Source organism: Hesperophylax consimilis, chromosome 16 (genome assembly GCF_061612785.1).
Source record: "Hesperophylax consimilis isolate HC1 chromosome 16, BYU_Hcon_1.0, whole genome shotgun sequence".
Taxonomy (NCBI): Eukaryota; Metazoa; Arthropoda; class Insecta; order Trichoptera; family Limnephilidae; genus Hesperophylax; species Hesperophylax consimilis.
Window position 1 is genome coordinate 35020764 of NC_142851.1, and position 24138 is coordinate 35044901.

The 24138-nt window shown below is 35.0% G+C and overlaps 1 protein-coding gene across 3 annotated transcripts in view; it reads left to right on the top strand.

Annotated features, from left to right (window-relative positions):
- ERR (estrogen-related receptor) overlaps nucleotides 1–24138 on the top strand; it is a 151763-nt gene that overhangs the window by 15821 nt on the left and 111804 nt on the right. For 2 of the 3 annotated variants that reach the window (XM_089641240.1, XM_089641241.1), the window contains exon 1: nucleotides 8854–9818. The exons of the other annotated variant lie outside the window; for it this stretch is intronic. In XM_089641240.1, coding sequence (XP_089497366.1) covers nucleotides 9765–9818 — 54 coding nt within the window. In that variant the 5' untranslated portion in view covers nucleotides 8854–9764. Of the gene's footprint in view, nucleotides 1–8853; nucleotides 9819–24138 lie in introns of those variants that run through there. 3 annotated transcript variants of the gene reach the window in all.

A 24138-nucleotide genomic window follows, 5' to 3' on the forward strand; every position in this document is an offset into this window, starting at 1 on the left:
AGTCTGACACAACGCGGGTGTTTTTATATACCTATGTTATATAGATGTCACCTGTGACAGGTAAAAACCTTGTTTTTACGGCCATCTGTTGGACGTAAAAGCAAAACGCACTATTGTTTCTAGATCTACAGACATTCTGAGACACAGCAACGCGTGGCGGCGTAATTATTGTATATTATTATACAATAATTAAATATTTTTGTTATTATTATGCAATAATAACAAAAATTAAATATTAAAAAAAAACGGTTAGGGGAACGGCTGCGTGGCATTTTTAATACAAAACTTTAATTTAGATTTTTGGCCAAAATATCAAATTACATAATTATTTTTTTCATGTGTAGTACAGCTATGCGCTATTTATTTATTTATGTTTTAAATTTTAAAATATCAAGCATTTGAGAATTCAATTGTTCTTGAGGCAACTTGGGCAATTATTTGCGAGTTAATGGTAATTATTTAAAAAAAATTGCACTTTGTATTGTACAAATATGATGAAATAAAAAATAAAACTTAAAAAAAAAGTATTTTCATTTGCTTTGCTTTCAAATTACAAACTAGCAATTTACGTTGAAATAAAAAAAAATGGTCGTAAATAAACTAAAATTTCTACCTAAAAGAACAACATTTTTAAGATGTTTTTATTTTTCATTATATTAACAGTATGTAGGGTAAGGTTATTTTTTTAACAATTACAATTATCTAAAATCATCCAAGTTTTATGGCCTCTATTTTATAATATAAAATACAAATAAAAAATTAGCATATACCCGTACTAGATATTTTCCATACCTTTTGAAGTATTTTTCCGTCAAATCCAAATTAAAGTTTTGTATGAAAAGGGCAGCCGTTCCCCTTTTTGGTAGAAGGTAACTTACTGCACAGCAGTAGTAAGTTCGATTTAAGTCCTGTTAGTATTTGATTTGATAATTGTGCGTTATTTAGTAACAGCTACTAAATACATTCAGCGACGCTACCGGTATCACATATCACTGTTCTACGGAGCTCGCTACGCCTTGCCTGCCTTACCTTCCTTGCCGCCTCTAGATTTGCTATCTAAATGTGATTCCGCACTTGGCGGGAATTGAACGAGAATCCTTCGACTGACTGGTAGAAATTGAGTATTGCTAATCTATTGAGAATCTCTTCAAATTATGTGATATATGGTAATAAGTTGGGTATTCAAGCGATAGATGGCACTAGTCAGAAAGCTTACTGCAGAGTCCGACAGATGTCGCTAGAGTGTAGCAATTGCCTGTGGGGTATCCTTGTCAGACTTCAAGCTTCTAGAAACAGAGAATCACCAACCCTCGGGTAATGAACAGTGTAGTTCAATCCAGACTTAATTTATTGAAACGTAAATAAAACGCAATTGTAGTAAAGAACCTTTTACTTCTTCACAAGAGTTCCCAACACAGAAATCTGCTAGTAAGCAGAGATATAACAGTAATCTGGTTAAAAATGGGATTGCAGGCCTTAATGAATGAATTAACAGGTTTCATGATAAACTTTTAGTAAATTATCAATGTATTATCACGATGTCGGAACAAGCAACAGAGTGTTCACGGAAATCCGAATATTAATTCATTCGTTAAGGCCTGCAATCCCGTTTTTAACCGGATTTCCAATAATTGGAAGAGATTCTAAATTAGCAATATTATTTTTTTCTTTAGGAATAATCTGGCTATTCAGACCTGGTCACCACTATACATATATAGATCTATACTCTATCTACAACCAAGAGTTAATCAATTTCTATTCTGAAACAGAGACTGAAACTTTTGTTAGGGAACGAGTTGCTGTGAAGGTACTTACTATATTTATTTCTACACGTGAATAAATTATTATTTTCCCCCGTGGCTTGATTTGAACCCGTGATTTTTGAGTTCAAAGCAAAGGATCTTGTAGCTCCGTGGTCGAGGGGTAAGGCTCTCGTCTATCAATCCGGAGGTCCTGGGTTCAAATCACGGCGAGCGCAAGTAAATTTAATTTATTTCAGTTGTTTCGCAATTAATTATTTAACATAATATTTAGTATATTTGTGGTCGTTCCAGAGTGAAAGATACTCTCAGCATCGCCATGGTGAAACAACACATAAAAAGGTATCCATTTTTAGTCTTGTATTAGAATGGTTTAAAAGGAAAACGCTTGTAAAGTTTTTTATGAGCGGCCATAGCTAAATAATGATTCATTAATTATTTGGATCATTATTTGTATCACGCCGTTTTTTGTGAAGAAAGCCAGGCCTTGCCACAGAAAGCCACAGCTCAGACTGTCAGAAAGAGAAACAATAGCGCATGTTGCTTTTACGTCCAACAGATGGCGCTGTTTTAAAAACATGTTTTTACGTGTCACAGGTGACGTGCGACGTTGTGTCAAAATTTGAAAGCAATCAGTGGAGATCTTTCAGAGATTTAAGATTTTGAATAAACGAACATTTATTCATATAGATAAACGAAAATGATTCCTAGATTGTAATAATTATATTACTCGCCATCACTGAATATATAATAGAATAAGCACTAGAAATGCCTTCCTGGTGGATTTAAACCTTTTGGTTCTAGTCCATTTAGCACACGCCCTGTCTCTCTTACACCTTGCTTGACATCGTATATCGCATTCCCGTTTAAATTCAATTCTCGTAAACATTTCTTTCATGAAAATATTACAGGGTGCTAAAACAGACCGTGCAATTTTGAAGGGCTATAAAAAAACGGCGCAACTTGGAGTTTATTTCATTTTATTCGGTAAATCATGCCGTTTTATGCATCAAGTCCTGAAAATGACATCAGAAAGAAGATGGCCCCCAGCAACGATACATTGATGAAGGTTTCTGAAGTTTTCGGCCGCATTTTGGCAGGTATTGGTGGTATAGAAGGGTAGAAGGCCTGCTGGGTTGCGACGAAAGAACGGCCATTTTCAAGTTGTCCGGACTAAACCATGGTAACGATTAAAAGCGGCACGACCCTCCCGACACAATGAGATCCTTCCCAAGGTTCTACCCCTACCACATGGGATATAACAGCCCTTCAACACTGCACTGTCTGTTTTGCTGCACCCTGTACTTATTTAATAAAATATTTTAATGGAATAACTTTTCCTTTAATAACTTTTGAAGTAAAACCATCTATGAAGTTATCAAAGAAGTTTTGTTGTTATCATCGAAGAAGAAGAACACAATACCAATAAATCTAAACGGAACAAGACACAGAAAAATAAAAAAAAGGTAACGGTCACAAGATGAGACCAAGTTAGATCCAGTTCAGACCGTTACCTTTTTATTTTTCTGTTTCTTGTTCTGTATCATGTTTCGTTTAGATTTGGTAGTATTATCTTGTTCTCTATTGTAATTATTTTTTATAAATTGTAAACCATCGTAATGTAAGTATTGTAATCATTTCGTGTTGGTATCCAATGTAAAAGCCTAGTGGGCGTATAAAAGAATAATAAAAACAAATCATAAGTATTGGAAATTGAGGGACATAGCGCCCTTGAGGTGATTTTTCACAAAAACGGCGCTCTACAAATTATCCAATTATTATTATTATTATTATTATATAGGCCAGACTTTCAGTACACGAAACACGCCCATTTTTCATTTGTTGACTTGTTTATTCTTTGCTCCCGTCAACTGTGAATTGTACCGAGGTTTATATTCTAATTGAATTGTGAAATACAATCGCCTCACCGTTTAGATTTTCAGAAATGTGTCTACGCTAACCGTCTGGATAACATTTGTATTTGAAATAAGTTTAATTATCTTTGTTAATTGTAATTATATGAACTGACCTTTTGGTTCTCCCGATTCGTTTGATTCTGCTTGTACACGGAGAAAAATTAATATTTTTATTTACATAATATTTAATTTTTAAATACAATATTTAAAAATTAAATTTTTATTTACATAAAATTTAATTTTTAAATCTGATAATATTATTACTCCAGCGTCTGGACGGTGTAGGCCCTGTGATTGGTCAAATTCAAATTGTGTTTAAATAAGACTTTAAAGATTAAGACACCATTTCATACTGAAATAGAATCGCCACATGTAATACGATATTTCTTAAAAAATATCGTTTCTGCTTATACAATTTTTGGATAATATCGAAGAAAATATGTCTTAGAAAGTTCATAATCCATTGGATTAATTACATTACAGTGAAAATTATCCACAATTACGTGATTACGTTTGACGTTTGACGAAAAAAGCATGCGTTAATTCAATATGGCCGATACCCGAATACGCATCGCGGCTAGGTGGCCGACAGAGCGCCCCTCTGGCGGTGAAGAAACGAATCAAATGACTGGCGCGTATATTTAAATATGCAAAATTACTTGAACATCAAGTGTTTAATAATAAGATTTCTTCTGGAAGTTTAGTTCTACTTTGCAATGGCATTTTTCATTATTATTTATAATTTTTTTTTGCTTATTAATTACATCTGATTTTATATTGACATGTTTTCTAATTTCTAAAATTTCTAAATTATTTATTTGCGATGCTTTAATCCTGAGTGAAGTATTTTAAGACCTGAATTTTTATCGAAAGTGTGATTCAAAAGATGATTTGCAAACTCATATTCACTATTTCCATTTAGAACCCTGAGATGTTTTTTAGTTCTGACTTCAAAGTTTCTATTGGTTCTACCTTTGTAAAATAAATTAAAATCCAGCCCAATTGAGTTTATAAACTCCTGATTTTTTTGTTTGATTTTCGCAATCTATATTATTAAGAATATATTTATTCATTCTGTTATTAGTGTAAAACGCCGGTTGAATAGTACCAGGAATGTTTATATACATATATAATTTTAGAAGTGTCGTTATCCACAAACAGAATTCTACGCCATTGTTTATTTATATCTTAAGAACTAGGGTAAAAATACCGTTTGAAGATAATATGTTTAATTATTTTATTTAGTATTTCAACTATCAATTTATTAGAATAACCGTTATTAAATGTTATTTGTCTTATGAATATATTGTTTTATGGTTATATGCAAAAAAAAATTTCAGGTCTTAAAATACTTCACACAGGATATAAAGCATCACAAATAAATAATTTCGAAATTTTAGAAATAAGAGAACATGTTTATAAAAGTAGATGTAATTAACAAGAATTTTTTTTTATAAACTCTCTTTTAAATATTTTCCCACTTAACTGGTCTTTCATATTGTAATTCCTAATTCTTATAAACCCAGCCCACTCTTACCCCTCCCCCCTCCTTCCACTTCTTTTTTCCAATTGTAATCTATATTTAATTTTTGACTTCGGTGTATACTTCGTTCATGAAACATGTATTGGTTGTATATAATAAAGTGAAGTTAAAAAAGTTATTTGTTTTTTAATAAAATAAAGTTTAATCGGATAACATTATTTTATCTATTTCCATTGTATATCAATGCATACGTACATAATAAAATGTAAACATTATATTTATTTATTAATTGGACAATTTGCATGGCGCCGCTTTTGTGAGATATCACCTCAGGGGCGCTATATTGTAATAATCTACCTTTATATATAGATTTTTACTCTCCTGATGAAGGTGTATATATAATCTAACTTTAAACTTTATTAGATACAGTAACAGTTTTAGGAAAAGAATTACCACCAGTTGGAGTAAAATTCACACCTTTTAATTAAACCGACTGCTAATCACATTGCACAATTACCCTCCTTTTATCCATAAACACGGGTACAATTAATCAATATGTAATAATGTATTATTTCAGTCAACTTTGTTGTAACTATCTTTAATTGTTGTGACAAACTATACGATATTGATTCAACTTATAGACATTGACGGTTGTAACACATATTTAAGCACTGCAAGTCTCCTATGAGCAAATTATATTAGGTACCATAACAGTTAATATCAGTTGTAGACATGTAGTCAATAATAGTGTTTCATTTGAAATAATCCATCACAAATACGTAAAATTTCATTTATTCAAACAACTGTCATTCTTATTATGCCTAAATTGAGCATGTTATTATTCATTAACTCCTTCCTGTTCCGTGTTTAATATATACTCACCCTCTCTCTGTGAATGACCTAATATCTATCTATTAAATGTAACTGTTGTTAATATCACTTAAACTGGGCGCAGCCCAAGCAAGTGCCGCCCGCAGGGCCTAGCAGCAAAAACCCGCGGAGCGGGTTTTTAACTGCTAGTACAATATTACTTGTTAGAGCGGGGCCCCTGGCAAGTCGATGGTCCTGGGTTCAAGTCCCAGATGCGACCGTATATTTTTCTTATTTTTCTGGATCAAATTTTCGTTTAAGAATCGCTAATATTGTCTTAACTAACTAACTAACCATCACGCCGTTTCCCCGCAGGGGTAGGCAGAGAGGACGGACCGCCAAACAACTCGGTCTTGGCACACACTTCTTGCCTCATTCACATTCATACATCGTCTCATACATACTCTTCTATTATTCTGACTCTTGACATGACCCGACTCGAGTATCTGATTCACTTGGTCGTGCCATGTCTTCCTCGGGCGTCCCCGACTTGCTGCGACTGCTACCATTCGCATTTGCATCATATATCCTCCTTACACTCCTATCTTCGCTCATTCGCTCTACATGCCCAAACCATCTAAGCGCCCCTTTCTTAATCTTTCTCATTACGCTTACATCAGCCTTGCACTCTTTGCGGATCTCCACATTCCTCACACGATCAAACATTGTTTTACCACACATACGCCTCAGGGATCTCATTTCAACAGCATTCAATCTACTTTCATCCTTTCTTTGCCAGTTCCATGCCTCACTTCCATACATCAGGGTAGGTACCAGCACTCCATTGTGGACTGCTAACTTCGCTTCTTTGGACAATTTTTTGTTAGCGCCAACTGCGTTCAGTCCTCCATTAATGGATTTACCTGCATTTACCCTTCTTTCAATATCTCTGTCAGCCTTCCCATCTCTCGTAAACATACTTCAAATAATATATATATATATTTATTTATTTATATATATATAATTCATACTTCGTTTTAATATTGTCTTCAATAAGTAAATATTGCAATTTGAGGTTTTACTCATAGTTATTCCTGAAATACATATTTAAATCTCTTATTAACTTATTGGTAATCCGGTTAAAAACGGGTTTGCTGGCTGTTTCTTGTAATTTTATAAATTCCTAACATATCGGAGCACGTGTTAATGCACCTCCACTTTCCTTCATAATATGCAATGACGAAATGCTGAATTAATATATTTTTGAACATGGTTTCCGGCATCCTGATAATAAATACGTTCGTATTTACTAAAAGTTTATTAGGAAACCTATCAATTCATTCGCTAGGAATCTGCAATCCCGTTTTTAACCGGGTTACGAATAATTTGATGAAATTCTTAATAAATTAGCAATATTCAATATCAGTAATTTTTCTCTATGTAGAATAAAAGGGTTCATCACAACCAATCCAACTTCAAAGTTTTATTGATAAGAAATAAAACTATTATATCGGTTTTGGCTGAATATTATAAACACAGAAATCCATTCATATTCTGGGGCATAATAAATATCATCCAAAATTCGGTTGTGTGTCTGTATTGTAACTCTGGTTCAATGAACTCGGATTTGTTTTCAACTTATTTTGTCAAGAATTCAGTCAAGCGAGTAAGTACATGCCTACTTTATAATATTTGAACACAAAATAATTATTGTCAATTTCGAAATTGGAACTAATGTCAAGAATTCAGGAAAGCGATAAATAGAGAAGATAATGTATTTAAAAAATATATATACATATATATTATATAAAATAAATTAATATGATGTATCAACTTTTAACTTTTTTCCACTTATTTTATTTTTTGACCGTTATCTGTCTGAAAATGGTTATAACAAGCCGAAACAGGTAAATTTCAAAATTGTTTCAATATATCACAATAAAGGAATTCCTCTGCGAATTGTCTGTATCAAAAAATAGAAATATTAAATTTCTTAAAACAAAATTTCATAATTTTGAAAAATTGAATAATTCGTTATTTCATATATTTTCTGCTTCGGCTCTACTGAAGTATTTCGACACATTATTTATTTATTTATGCTCTTCATAAAACGGCTATGCACTAATTCATTACGGAGGAGATTAGGTGATGGGGGGCAGTTTGACTATTTTGTGACAAACGTCAAAAGATGGTTGCTGAATTGTCTGTAAGTTACGTTGAAAATGTCGGTGGTCAGTACAAAATCGTTGAGCAGTGCGTTCTGATGGCAGAAGTCCTCGCTTTCGGAGTATAAAATGTATGAAAATGTCGGTGGTCAGTACAAAATCGTTGAGCAGTGCGTTCTGATGGCAGAAGTCCTCGCTTTCGGAGTATAAAATGTATGAAAATGTCGGTGGTCAGTACAAAATCGTTGAGCAGTGCGTTCTGATGGCAGAAGTCCTCGCTTTCGGAGTATAAAAAGTGCATGGGATCTCCCCAAGAGTGGGCTTGCCAGGCACCAAAAATAATAGATGGATTTTATTCTATTATCTTTGCTAGGCACATATTAGTGAACCTCTTATTATGGACAGTACAAAGATCTCTATAGATTTATAGAAACTTATTTGCAGTGGAATATTTTTGAAACTGAATAATTGTAATCTTTATATCTTATAATAAATATGCCGTGTTCATAAAATCTTATCGTGTATATTTTCGTCGAAATTGCATCTTGCACATGATAAAAGGCCCCACCGGTAAAATAGAATGTTCATGGGGAGGGGGAGGGGAGGAAGCAGAGGGGGGTAGCCAGACTGCCCCCTCCCCCGGAGACCACGCGCCCAAACCGACTGAAAGAAAACATACACCGGCCGGCAGCCAGATAAAGCATCAATTCGGCAATAGTAACCATTTTAAATAATGCAAAATTCGTTCCAAATGAAATATATAAAAATATAACTAAAGGGGAGGTAAGTACCTAGTTGCATATGTACTGGAAAAGTCGTGTTGGGTCGGTTCCTACGCAGGAGATCCGGGTTCGATATTTGAATTATTATCCATCCGCCGGCCATTTTCACTTTCTAGGAGTTTCCCGCGACGGCGCGCCGCTGCACCGCTTCACCAGTCGTCCGCCGACTTCCGCCGGTGTCGCTCGTCCTTCTTCCATGTGCCGCTGGCTTACGACTTAACAGTTTAACTTCACGATCGGAACTTTGAGGGATGCTTTTCTCCAACCTCTTAAAATACGTACAAATATTTGGAATTTAATTACTTAAACTTATTTTAATAATATTTCAATGCTTGCAAATTTTATGTGAATTTTGAAACTTTTATTGACATTACTTCATTGTTGCGCGCAGCGTAATAATACTAGCATGTGTTTTTTTTTTTTTGCATTTTTTTTAAATAATTGCGCAAAAAACAACTATAATTTTTAAGTGCTGTTTGGTTGTACAACATCCCTGACAATCTTCTGGACCTTTTTTGTGATACTCCTCTCTGTTTGTCGCCATCGCGAAGTTTGACAAAAATTTAAAACAATTATAAACATTTGTGAAAAACTTTTGAACGTGATTAATCGAGAATTTGAAATTTGATTTGGGAAATCATAAAATTGCTCCCGGTCTAATAAGTTGGTCCGGACTGTGTGTGGAGTCGTGTCGTGGCGTGGCGGGCCGGGCCAAAGTGGAAAGGTTCGCCGGGACGCTGTCGTGGGAGGCGGCGGGGCCGGCGCCCCCCGGGCCCCACGCGCCCCACGCGCCCGCCGGCACCGCGGCGCCCCCACAGGACCACAGCACGGAGGCCTTCTTCGCCAGTATGGACTTCGAGCTGGCTAAGACGCAACCCATGGAGCATTGGATGGACGATATGGTATGTTGCCCTCCAGTCGACTAGCCAGACACCTTTTCTCTTAAGAGGGAGGACGTTTCTTCTTGTTTTCCAGCCCCGTTGTATATCTTTGTTAAATGCCTCGGTTACGAGAAACAGAGAAATTATGAAAAGTGAACAGTCGTGCCGCTACTAGTAGTAGATTGGATACGTTTATATAAATATTGTTTTTGAAATAACATTCGTATCAAGCTTGTCCAACAGTTATGATATATAATTTACCGAGCCCTCTTTCGGTAACGTGCATCGTGTATGAGAAAGAGATTTTATGCTGCTTAAGTAGGTAATATTTCAGCAAGTTACCTATATATTATTTGTGTTGAAGTCAAGTTCGTAACTACATTAAATGCAGATATTAAGATGTACAATTCTTCCGGGCGCGCGCTGTGGTGGTTCATTTTAGAGTTGTTACGTTAGGTCGTGTCTGGACGATGATGCGGTACAATCTCTTCGGATGACGAACACTACAAGGCTGTACAAAACTTAGGCTGGACGAGGTAACACCCAACAAGTAACCGATATATCACTAAACCAGGCTAATTTAACGCCTATAAAATATGTTCATTAAAAAATTACTTATTTCTTTTCTCAGAATGTGTATAAAAAAACCGAAGTGCCCAATTAATGGTACTAGAATTTTCTTTATAAAGCGAAGCAATTATCACGCAATGCTTAAAAACAGTAAAACAGATTATTGGTGTGATTCAAATTCTATTAAAAAAATGATTATACAAGTGACCCAGAGTGAAAATCAATAGGCAGACGCCATTTCCTAAATGTCTGTAAAAGCTGTCGCGAAACTCATAATGGATGCCTTTATATAAAATACTATTTAAATGTTATTAATTTCATAATTTTGCAGATTTCATAATTCAATTTCGCATTCAATCGATTTTCCGCCATAATTTTTCGTAATTTTCCTCGATCCGGTGTAAGTTTGAGCAAAGGCGGTTGTGATTAGTTTAAGTTATTGGAATCGTTGTGAACATGAAGCTGCCTAATTCGCCTACAGATTCCGTCGCATTATCCGACTCACATGATTGGTGAAATTTGCAAAAAAGCAAAATGGCGAACGTACATAAGTGATTTGGGAATTTGGGCGTTTATCGCGTTTTGTGTCTCGTCTCGCCCGACAAGACGTTTAGCCTTGAGGTAGGTCTGTGAACACATTCGGCGCGCAATATTCCGCCAGCGGATAACGGACATATAAAAAACGTAGGTACCTACATTGTGTGTTGCATTTTTTTCTTTACCGCTTCGAGTTGCTTTCAGTAATCAGGTTTTATTTTGTTAAGTCTGTGCATCGGACTTATTGTCTGGTACGGATTTAAATATGTGCAGGGTTTTAGTATACGAGTGTTACAGTTACATACCTACATATATGTAATTATGTAGTGTAGCAATGTAATAGTGTTACATATATATACAGGGTGTTAAGGAACGTACTTGCCTTACTTTTACCAGTGATTCCTGGCGTAATTTGGAGTAAAAAATGGAAACGATATTTTGGTCTCCGGTGACATTTAAGATTTTTTTTTGTTCAACTAAAACATATAAAATCAGTAGGTATTGGACAGCTGGAGGTGTGAGGAATTATGCGTTTATTCTGCTGAGTGACCAATGTACGGCATGTGGAAGAAATTAAAAACAAAACAAGTCACCGGAGACCAACACCCGTTCACGGTTGATGTTGGTTTCATGAGAACGGGTCACAAGTCGGCGCGTATGTGGAACGAGCTACCGGCATTTGTTTTTCCTTCTTCATTTAATCCGGGCCTCTTCAAGACCCGCATTAATAAATCCTTTCCTACAGGTGGCGACATACTCACATTCCTCTGCCTTTACACTCTACAGACAGGGGCGCTCTTGTGAGGTGTATATTTACCATATATACATGCAATGGCAAATGGCAATCCATCCATTGGCTAAGTATGAGACTTGGTCTGGTAGATAATCCATAACACACTTGTAGCCTTTAATCTGTAGCAGGTAATTCTCCACGACTGTTTATTTGGGCTGTCGGTCATCTGTCGGCACAAGGTAATTTCAGAACTGCCATGTTAATAGACAGACAAAGCCGCATAGCCTCGAACAACGATCAAAATAATCATAATCCGGACGTAATGAGAATTAAAATCGGACATCACTACAATGAAACCTAGTTAAAATAACTGATTATGGTCAAACAAATTCCGAACACAATTCTTCATAAGTTCAACATAGCCTTTCAGGTAACGACAATATTCCAGTATTTTTGTTGTTGTTTAATTCAAGTTCTCTGAAAGTTCTATTCAAGTTCTGTTATCATTTCAGTTATGTGAAACAAATGGCCAATATAATAACAGAACTTGAATAAAACCTTTACAGAACTTGGAAAAAAAACTTCGACATTTGATGAATTGTTCAAATTCTGTGAAACAAACCGGTCCTTAAAAAATACTAATTAGACCAGATTTCAGGATTTGGAATAAGAACAGCGTTCTGATCAGTGAAAAATTTCAGGATTTGAAATAGGAACTGTGATATGATAATAGAAAAATATGACGGTTGAATAAATAAAAAAAAACAGTGCATGAAATATCGGGGGTTTAAAATCAGAACAGCTCTATCTGATCAGTGAAAAGTCAGAGGATTTGAAATAAGAACAGTGATCGGATTATTAAAAATCGCAGGATTTGAAATAAGAACAGCGATCGGATTATTAAAAATCGGAGGATTTGAAATAAGAACAGTGATCGGATTATTAAAAATCAGAGGATTTGAAATAAGAACAGTGATCTGATTATTAAAAATCAGAGGATTTGAAATAAGAACAGTGATCGGATTATTAAAAATCGGAGGATTTGAAATAGAACAATTTTAATTTAAAAATAAGAAAGAATTCACATTACACAGCATGGTATCATTTTATTATACGGCCTGACCTTGGTGTAAAATATGCAATGTGCAATATATATTAGAACACACAGTAAACATATATAGTATGTGTACTGTAGCCATTACCATTAGGAGCTATTCTATCTATGTATTACATAGCTATGTGCGGTGGATGAAATGCAATATCTTCATGTGTAGGAAGCATTGTTCGACGTACCCACTACAGCAATAAATAATTAAAAACATTTATCTATTCTATTCATATTTATGATTACTGCATTTTACAACTGTATGAGATATTGTATTTGTTGCGCAGCACATCTTTTTTGTTGATTTACGCAATCAAACTGAGTGTCGTAAAATCTCGGTGTCACTAACGCGATTGAGCGTGATTTCCACTCAAAGATATTTTTGTGTTTTTTTTTTAAACTTTAGCTCTACACAGGAGGCCCTGAAGAAAATAATTCTCTTCAGGGCCTAGAGAAAAATGTAAGAGGAGGTGGGTAGGAATACGGGGGTCATTGTGTCCAGGGGTGACGGATGTATGAATCCATGCCACCCTCTGCGGCGCAAAGCAATGTTCCGAGAGAGTTCCTCTGAATAGGTCAAAAGGTCTCCCTCAACCAGTCTTTCCCTATCCGGCCCGCCACGTAGTTGGTGGGTAGACTTTTCCGCCGCTAAGACCCCGACAAAGTCACCCCATGAACCCGGGCACCCCTGCTAAGTCACCGAACGTAGCGAATCACTCGGGTTGACCTATGGCAGAGGCGTTGGGTACCCATACCCGCCCCCGTACTTAAGCCCTTCTGCATGTAAAAGGCCACGTCCGCACAGGCAGGCGGCTTGCTTAGCGCCTAGAGCCTAGTGGCTTGCATTCTGGCTACTTGCTAGGATACACGGTGTCCGCACTGAAGGTGGTTTGCGTGGTGGGTCGCTAGGTGTCTTGGTCATTTGCTTGTCGTCTAGTTGACGAGATGTCACTTTCAAAAATAGCTCTAAAACTGCTACTTACAGAAAATTCATCTTTAAAATATACCATTTCACGGCCTTATCCATCATGTTGGGTTCATGACATAAATAAGTCACGGTCAAGTCATGGGCAGTTTAATGTTCTGTATAAATAATTGCGTAATTTTGACGAGAAATTTTACCAGTCCAGCCCAGAGAATCATTTGATATACTTCTTAGTATACATAATCCAACGCCATAACCATAATTAACGTCTCATTGTAAAAAAAATTATGACATAATTATTATTTTTTTTTTTAAGACAACTACATTTTTATGTAGTTCATTAGCTGGATTCCACAGAGGTTCTCTTTTAAAAACAGATGTAATTAATATTTCGTCCATTTTTCTCTTCAAAAATGCCTCGCGCCTAGTGGCAAAAAACCAACACGTTCTTTCACTTCGATACCCGCAAAGCGACTAGCATAGCGACTAGCTAGACGCCAAGCGCGCAGTGCGGTCAGTCGCGAGTGTTCTAGAACGTTTGTTTTACTAAGCTACTCGCTAGGTGACTCGCTAGACTCTAGGCGCTAAGCAAGCCGCCTGCCTGTGCGGACGTGGCCAAAGCCTTTAGCGTATAAATAAATAAAAATAAAAATTGAAATGTAATGTTTAATGTAATTATGCCGAGTAATTGTTGTATAAGGTGGCGCAAAAATCTTTACCTTGTCGGAAGATGCTCTCATTTTAGCAAATGGCGTCTTATGTCATCACGACTTTGACATTTATGAAGTAAATATAAAAACGTTAACAAACCATGGATTGTTATAATACTCCTAAAGAAGGAGGAATATTTGTGTTATAATTATTATTATTTAGAAATAAAGTTGCTGCCTTAATGCAGTAAATTTTCGTTTAGATAAGTCATTTCTAAACTGCAGAGGGCACATGTCAACGAAAAAAAATGCGGGTGCATGAGATGCAAATGAGGATCCACGAGAGTGGAACTTGCGCATTTGATACCAGTAGCAACGCGTTGCGCCCACACGCTCAATAGCAAACGTTTGACCAAACTTGTGCGATTTCATTTTATTTTATTTATAAATACGAATGTCAGAGACAAACTCTATGCCAGTGATCATGTATAGATAAATCGTGGGAATTATTCTTCTCGAAATTCCCTAAACATAACATCACTGGCCGGTCTACCCAAAACAGAAAAACACGACACGCGGTCTACGGAACAAAAAAGTTTGGGGACCTCTGGTTTAGATGATGAACTCGATTACCAAGTCAACTTGTAATGATGGATAGAATATAATTATTACTTTTGACTTTTGATTTACTTTATTTTACAGAGTTCCTAAACATGAGTTTAATATAATTATTAACTTGTCGGTAGAATATTTATACTGTTTATTGTCGCACTGCAGGAAGTTAAATGGTAAAAAGACGAGATACAAAGTAGACTTACCCTTTTATACACGTTCGGCGTAATTGTGCAGATTCATACATGAATCTTGTTGTAATCTTCTGTGTTTATTAAATTAAAATATAACACTTTTAATAACTGGTTTTATTGACGATGTACGTATTACAAGAAAGATGACAGCAGTGTACAGAGCACAGAGAAAAAAAAACAAAAGAAAACCAAATGGGTTGCCACACACAACATGTTGCCAACTTTTAAACTAACATTATTATTATAGAAAATAATGTATTACATTGTATGTTTTAACAAATCTCTTTCATACCTTTAAACATGCGTTCTTTACTTACGTCGTGTAATATTTTGAATTGAGCCGCCATCATTAACACTCCTTACGTAGATGGTGATAAGGCTTAAATTCCCGCTTAACACCATCCAGCTGTTTTGATTAATGCAAGAAAAAAACATGGCCAAAATGTGTCTTTTATTTTATTTTGTGGATGTTCAGGCATAAATATTTAAATGTTTTCCGATCATTTTTTAAATAACTTAATTTGCCACACTATACAATAAAACCATAACCGAAAATGGGTTCGTAAGTACGAAATTTTGAACTTTAAAGCAGTTTTCATAGGCCTTATAATTTTTTTTTCTGGGCTTATAAAAAGACTTATTTGTAAAAAATACTCGATTATTTCAAAGGCCAAGATGTATTTTACTCGCGGTATTTAATTAAAGCATCTGAAACATTTCTAGACGACCAAATTTTCAAACCAAAAACACATGATTTTGCATTACTACGTAGTGCATCGCCTTAACCGACTTACTTATAATATTTCCAATTCTTCGAGTAAATTTAAGCTTTAACCCTTTCTTGAACTTGTAGAACATAGAACAAATTTGATTTGCATTAAAAAAATGGATTCTAGGATTCTGACCTACCACACAGCCATTGTTGGGATAATGAAAGTTCGATTCGGTTCAATGAAAGTCAGTTTGCTGGATGATGATTATAATTGTGCATTCAGTTGTGTCGAGTATTCATTGACTAGTTCTGATTAGTTAGGTTTACATTCCCATTTGATGACTCAATTCGTCAATAGTTTCCGATATTCCGATACTTCAACATAATCCTGAACGTCACTTAACATGAATTTTCCTGCATTTTAGCATGTACTTACAAACTATACACAGATTCATTTAGATTTTATAATAACCCTCCTTATTGATAAATACGGTGAAGGGATAGCTGACATAACTGACAAATATAATAAATAATGTCTGGGAAATTCATGCCCTTTCCAGCTAAAACTTCATTTATTATAGTCGATTAAAGTAACCTAAAATTGCAAGTTACTACGAGTAGATGTAATCATTTTAAAAATATTAAATAATGTTTGGGAATTCGTGTCTTTTCCAGCTAAAACCTTATTCATTATGTCGTTTAAATTAAACTAAAATTGTAGTACATGAAATGTACACGGTGTCCGAAAACTCGTCGCACAAGGGAGAACCTGGTAAATCAACATTATAACTAAAGGGTTAAAAAAAACTTTTGGAGACGGGTTTCGCTTCAACGCATTTTAAAATACAGTGAACAGCTGGTATTAACCCCTGGCGACAGATTTTTTTTTCATATTTGTCCTAAAAAATTACAACTTCGGACTCGATTTACTCGAAAACGAAAGCTTAAATCAACAAATGTGATTGAGATTCACCAGTTTCCTCTTTTCTAAAAATCTCTTCAAATTATTGGTAATCCAGTTAAAAACGGGATTACATGCCATTTCCTGATAAAAGTTTTAGTAAATTCCTAATATATTGGAACAGTATATGCTCATAAAATAATATAATGACGAATTGCGAAAATATTAGGAGTTATATGAACACGTGTTCCTACATCGTGATAATAGATTTGTATTTTACTAAAAGTATAACAGGAAACTTATCAATTCATTCGTTAAGGGCCTGCAATCCCGTTTTTAACCGGATTGCGAATAATTTGAAGAGATTCTTAATAAATTAGGAATACTCATTTTTCTCCACGTACGAGTTTGCGTACACCATATATGTCATAAGTTGTAATTCATTATAATTTGGGGAACTCTCGAGAGTTTTGTGATTTCTACCTACCTACATTAACAAATCTGCTTTCTGTAAAGTTTCAATTTTGTGCATATTATTTTTTCGTTATATGCATTTGTCGTCGAATAAATAAATAAATAAAAATTCGTTAGTAGTGCATGTTATTTCAATAACAAAGCGCTGGACTGTGTGAATACAAAGCGGTTCTATACAAATGTTGGGTTCTGCCAGGGCGCTATTACTATGTACTGGTGTTGGTTACCGGCTTCAGACCACAAATATTCCATTGTCGAGGTCGCGGTTCAGGTTACGTCACGTTACGCTAAAAATGCTATAAAAATACTCCAATTTCTAATTTGGAAAGCTGGCATGGTACCGCTGCTCCTGAAACAATTTATTGGATAACCAACACCTCTGCTTTCGGTCACCCCAAGTGATTCGTAACGTTTGGTGACTAAGTAGGGTTACCCAAAAAATGCTTTGCGGGCCGGATCAGGAGAGGCCGGTTGAAGGAAACCGTTAAAAATTCTCTTCATCCCCAAAGATGGCATATGCCCTAAGGAAATCATTTTTCTATTTCTGTGTGGAGTTAATTAAAAAAAAAACACTTTTGCATAATAATGTGTAAATAATCATCAAACATATTAATTTCGGTTGTTTGCGTGTCCTGTGTTACTCCGGTTCAATGAAATCGAATTTGCTTTGAAAATAAGTATCTTTTTCAAAATTAGAACTGATTGTGTGAAGAATTCGGAAAAGTGATAAAGTACATACTTATAATATTTTAATAGTAATTTTTGTCAAGTATTAAGACTATCCCGTGATTTTTCACATGTCTGTGCTAGTATGTATATAATTAAACGTATTAGAATTTCAGAATGTAACGTACAACACAACCGAAATTAATTAATAACTGGGATAACTTATAACAATGGATAAATGACATTTTTATCTAATAAACCCTGCTTGTACTCTTTAGGTACGAGAAAAACACGGGGAAACATAATGTTTTATAGCTAAACTATCGCCGTTCCATTATGCAAACAGTCGACAGTTCAAATCAAATTTTGTCAAGTCTTCTATTTTCCAAGAACAACAGATATATGATACAATTCCTTTTTAAACTTTCTTCAAGCATTTAGGTACCATAACATTCTCGCTTACAATTATTGCATAGAAACAACCAAATTAAAAAAAATGAAATTATTTTTGTAGTAAGACTTCTAATGGAATAAATACCAGGTTCAACATTATTTTATTTGCACATAATCAGATCTTATGAACAAATAAGTTAATGTCGCATTGTGCAACGAAGAAACATTATATATAATTAAACTAATTTTTTTTATTGTGATTGTGATTTACCCACGTTTTTCTTTATATATAAAACAGCAATTTCACGGCCATGAAAAGTAACCGTCACTAGAAATAGTGCAGATAAAATCTGAATTGTATTTAGTAATTCTGTATTTTATTGGCATTTCGTGATAGTGTAAAAAATATGGCTGATGGATTTAGAACCTTTTACGAAGAAATTAGTTTGTCCGGTTTAGTTTTGAAGGTTAGAGTTCATTGACCCCCAATCAACAGGTGAAGCAGGTCACCTTGTATAGCAGTAAGAAAGTTAATAATAATTAAGATTAAAATTTATACCTACATTCCATCTATTTATTGCGTACCGAACCGGTTTCACCCGACTGCGGGCATCTTCAGACTGATTTATTATTTATACTTAAAATTCGTGTCCCCCCTTGTTTTTCCCAGTTATACAGTTTTCTTCGATGTTTGACCATGGACAATATTTTAAGCTGTATTATTTTCACTAGCCTTTTTTTAGTTATTTCTCTCTCCGGGCGATACTGAGAGTTTATTCTACTCTAGAAGATGACACGAACAGGTGAATAAAATAGTCTGCCCATATGAGGAATAAAAGTGTTGCTTTGAACGAGACCATCTATGAATGTGGGTGATCACTATGAAGTTTTTCACAGTGATATACAGGGTTTTCCAATAAGAGGTGTTATTTTGATATTCAATCGTAAAAGATCAATGGTTTCGTTGCTTGTGTGGCACGTAGCGCCGTCTTGTTGAAAGTAAGCGTTGTCCAGATCAATACCATCCAATTCCGGCCATAAAAAATCATTAATCATCTCTCAATAGCGCAATCCATTAACCATAACTGTTGCTCCAGCCTCATTTTCGAAAAAGTAAGGTCCAATGACTCCGCCGGACCATAAACCGCACCAAACAGTTAAACGTTGAGGATGGAGAGGCTTTTCAACAATAACTCTTGGGTTTTCCGAGCCCCAGATGCGACAATTTTGCTTGTTGACGAAGCCACCGAGGTGGAAATGGGTCTCATCACTGAAGATGATTTTTCGATGGAATTCTAATAATTAATTATAGTGAATTTTAATAATTTCAATGCGTTGTTGAAGCGTGTATCGTTCCATTTTTATTAATGGCTTCAAAAAAATATCTACCGAAATGGCGGGCTATTCAAAATAACACCTCTTATTGGAAAACCCTGTATAATCCCCCATATTTAGGGACATTTCCCGAGTTTTCCCATAAGTTCCACTCACCGTGTAGCAGTAGAGTGTAAAGTATAGTAAGTCCGGAGCCGTCTCGGCGCAACTGAGTGAGTATTGTCGAGGTCGCGGCGCAGACAATACAAACATTTATTATTCTGATTTGCTACAAATATTCAATGTTAAGGTCGCGTTATTTATCTAGCAAACACAGCCTTTGTTAATGTAAAGCTCCGCTGAGATGTTACGTGTAGCAGTAGAGTGGAAAGTATAGTCCGGAGCCGCCTCGTTGTTACAAATATATTATAATAAATACCAAGCATAAGCAGGTGTTTTTCAAATAATGTAGAGGTGGCATTATTATTGCATATTTTTCACGTGGTATTTATATCTGCGTTCGCGCACTAAAATGGCTTTCACAGCGGCTTTAGGGATAGAAAAATCTACGGCTTCTTATTACAAGTACGAAGAATTTCACCTAAAAATGAGAACAAAGCTATTTCGACAATAAATCAGCAAAACAGAATCGTCTACAATTTAATATTTACAAATGTAGCATAGATGCACCTCCTTGCAAAATAACAGCAGTCATGTAAAAATGTGCATTTTTCCTTATTCACACATTTCGAAATGATTCTCTCATATAATCTATATTCTCAGTTTTACATATTTTGCTATCTGTAGGCAGTATTTATTTTATTGTTTCTTTGTTATCACACGCCATACTTTGTGTAACGTTGCATTATATCCAGATCTTTGAGTCTTCTTTGCAGCTCAATCTGCTGTGTTTTTACTCGATTCCGTATTTATTGAATCTGAGCTAGAAGTGACACTGTAAATCTTCTAAATGCGGGAAATCTGTAAGATGACATATTCTTTCCATCTCGCATATGCAATATTCACATACTTGAAACGGTAAAGTCGTTCCAGTCTTCCTTCCCTTACGTGTGAAGCAAACATTATCTTCGAATAGTTTTCATTTCAGTCTTTCAACGTACGCCAGCATTTGGCTTCATGCGAGTAATCGGAGGAATAATGTACTGTGTGTAATATATTTATTTAGTCATTGAAGACAATTTAGGCGACTCTCAAACGAAAATTTGAAAAGAAAAAAAAAATTTCAGCAATAAATGTAGATATAATACGTTTCGACGCCATTTAGTGGGAAATTTAACACTAACAAAGCCTTTTATGCCAAAATAATGTTGGCTTTTTACAGGTGAAAAAATATAATAAGCAGTAATTGTTGATTGAAATACTAGTACATATTGAATTATTTGGCGTGTTGGGAATAAGCCGTCGTAGCTCAGTGGTCCAGAGCACTTGACCGGACATCAGAAGGTGCGGGTTCAATTCCCGTCGGCGGCATTTTTTCATCGGGAGATATTTTCCATTTGTATGGATATTTCAGGCGACTAATTTTTGCGTATAAAAATTTGTTATCCTTAAAAAAGAAAATACAAAAAAAGATTCGGTTGCAATTTAACCCAGGACCTCCAGCCTCGCCGGGGCACCCTTCTACCAATGAGCTAATTCGACCCTATTCCCTTTGGTCATATTTAACTATATCATACTTCGACTAAGAACTACCACCATTATCTTCATTTTCTTAACGCATATTTTTATCTGCTGCTATCTTTATGATATAGTTAATTATGACCGATGGGGACAGGGTCGAATAAACTCTGTGCTAGAGCAAAGCCCCGGAAATGTTGAGGCCTACATACGACCGAACCATTTTCTTTTGAGAGTCTCTAATATTGTCTTAAATTATTAAAATTAGATTTTGAGGTTTTACTCATTACGTTACGCGAACTTAATTACGCCCCCTCGTATGTTTGATGTAGTTGTGATTTTTATGTCATGACAAGTATTCCGTGAACAAGTCGTGGAGACGACTACGACTGAAGTGTTCAGGCAGTATAAGTCATCAAATTCACTTTTTTATTTGAGATACTGTTTTTATAACCACAAAGTTTGTTTAATTTATTAAGGTTTACTTAGTTTTAAATTTTAATTTATTAATGAATAGAGTTATGCACTCTATTGAAGTATTAACAATAAGACGATTGCAATTTGCAACTCTACATTCAGTTGTACACATGATTACATAAAATGCATCAAGTACCTCTTAAGACTTAATGATACAAATAATATAATATGGAAGATAAAGTTGTTACCATGATCACATAAGCTTATTGCCATGAATCTTATGTTTAAGTTTGTCAGCAGAATGGGGGTCCCGACCTCTTACTCTGTATTTATAATAAATAATTATTAAATACGAATACGACATTATTTGTGTATTGTAATTATTTTCTTTTTCGCTTTATCTCTTCGGCTTATCGTAAGTAATTTGCAGCAAGACCGCGCTTTATGTAACAGTATACTATAAGAATTATTATTTACAAACTCGGAATGAAATCTCGCAGAAACAAACAAGTACTCTAGGAAATATATGTACTACGTTGGGTATGGTATTTTATAATTTTATTGCGCCCTATTTAAACTAATTATTTCTGTGAACATTGTGAACACTTAAAAGTAGATCTCACGTCCAAAAAACTATGTTGTATTTAAAACTATTTAAATAAAAACGCCCAGTCAATTACTAAATACATATAATGAATCAAACTCTTCGGTGATTTATTTTTAGGATATTATGTCGTATTGCGCTACCTTCTTCTTTAACCAAAGTTTCTGACAGCATTACAGTGTCCTAAACGTTGGCTAAAGAAGTAAACAATACTTTTGGCCGTGAAACTCTCGCATCATAACCAAACTCTTCAGGTGTTCGATGTGTCGTGCTCTTGTCATTTTATCACCATTGATTGATTGATCATCTCCAGTTTCACCTCATTTCTATAGTAACCCGGTCCCTTTGAAAAAGTTCACCAGTCTCCTGGTTCCACTATGTGTCTTCCCAAATAGCTGAGCCTTGTGGTCTGGCGCATTGGCACCCTCCACTCCAGGTGAATTGGAGTATCCTTGCTCTTCAGATTTCTCTCTCAACAGCTGCTCCATGTGTCTCCTGAAGTGGCGGTGAGTGTCCTGTTTGCAGTGCTGCCAGTTCTTCTACACAACGTGTAGTTGCCTGGTTCTCTTATTTTATATATTATACATCTTACAGTTACTAACGGCTTATTCAACATTTCCACACATTAAAACAACTTTTTTTAATATATATATAACAAACAATGCATAATACGGAGACTTAATTATTTTATTTTACGACTAGCTGAAGTCCCCGGCGTTGCTTGAGTTTTACACAGTTTTTCTAAATCAGACTTAGACAGTAATTTTCTTCTTATTTTGAACGTCAATAATTGTGGAATGGTTTTTCGAAATCTCATATAGACAGTGGCAAAGGTCTCTTGTCTTGAAAGTCAAGTGTGTAGAATTTCATTAAAATGTCTTGAAAGTCAAGTGTGTAGAATTTCATTTACACGTCTTGAAAGTCAAGTGTGTAGAATTTCATTAAAATGTCTTGGAAGTCAAGTGTGTAGAATTTCATTAAAATGTCTTGAAAGTCAAGTGTGTAGAATTTCATTAAAATGTCTTGAAAGTCAAGTGTGTAGAATTTCATTAAAATGTCTTGAAAGTCAAGTGTGTAGAATTTCATTAAAATGTCTTGATAGTCAAGTATGTAGAATTTCATTAATCTGTCTTGAAAGTCAAGTGAGTAGAATTTCATTTACACGTCTTGAAAGTCAAGTGTGTAGAATTTCATTAAAATGTCTTGATAGTCAAGTATGTAGAATTTCATTAATCTGTCTTGAAAGTCAAGTGAGTAGAATTTCATTTACACGTCTTGAAAGTCAAGTGTGTAGAATTTCATTAAAATGTCTTGAAAGTCAAGTGTGTAGAATTTCATTAATCTGTCTTGAAAGTCAAGTGAGTAGAATTTCATTTACACGTCTTGAAAGTCAAGTGTGTAGAATTTCATTTACACGTCTTGAAAGTCAAGTGTGTAGAATTTCATTAATCTGTCTTGAAAGTCAAGTGTGTAGAATTTCATTTACACGTCTTGAAAGTCAAGTGTGTAGAATTTCATTAATCTGTCTTGAAAGTCAAGTGTGTAGAATTTCATTAAAATGTCTTGAAAGTCAAGTGTGTAGAATTTCATTAATATCAAAATAAAACCGATAACCACAGACACTAGTATTTTTCTTATATTATGAGTGTATAAAATTAAACGTATTTAATTTAAAATGTTATTACCAACCAGAGTTACGTAATTGGCGGCTAATTAGTATTTAATTGTGGCTGATATAATATCTGTTGTACAATCATTGTTATACTTAATAATCAATGACATACCACAAGCTAAAAGATATTGACGAGGTTCGTTAGTTGGCAGAACGTGTATTGCTTGCGCTGCACGCTGGTGTTATGGATGTGTTGGTATTCTCTAAACGGTTCCATGAAAAGT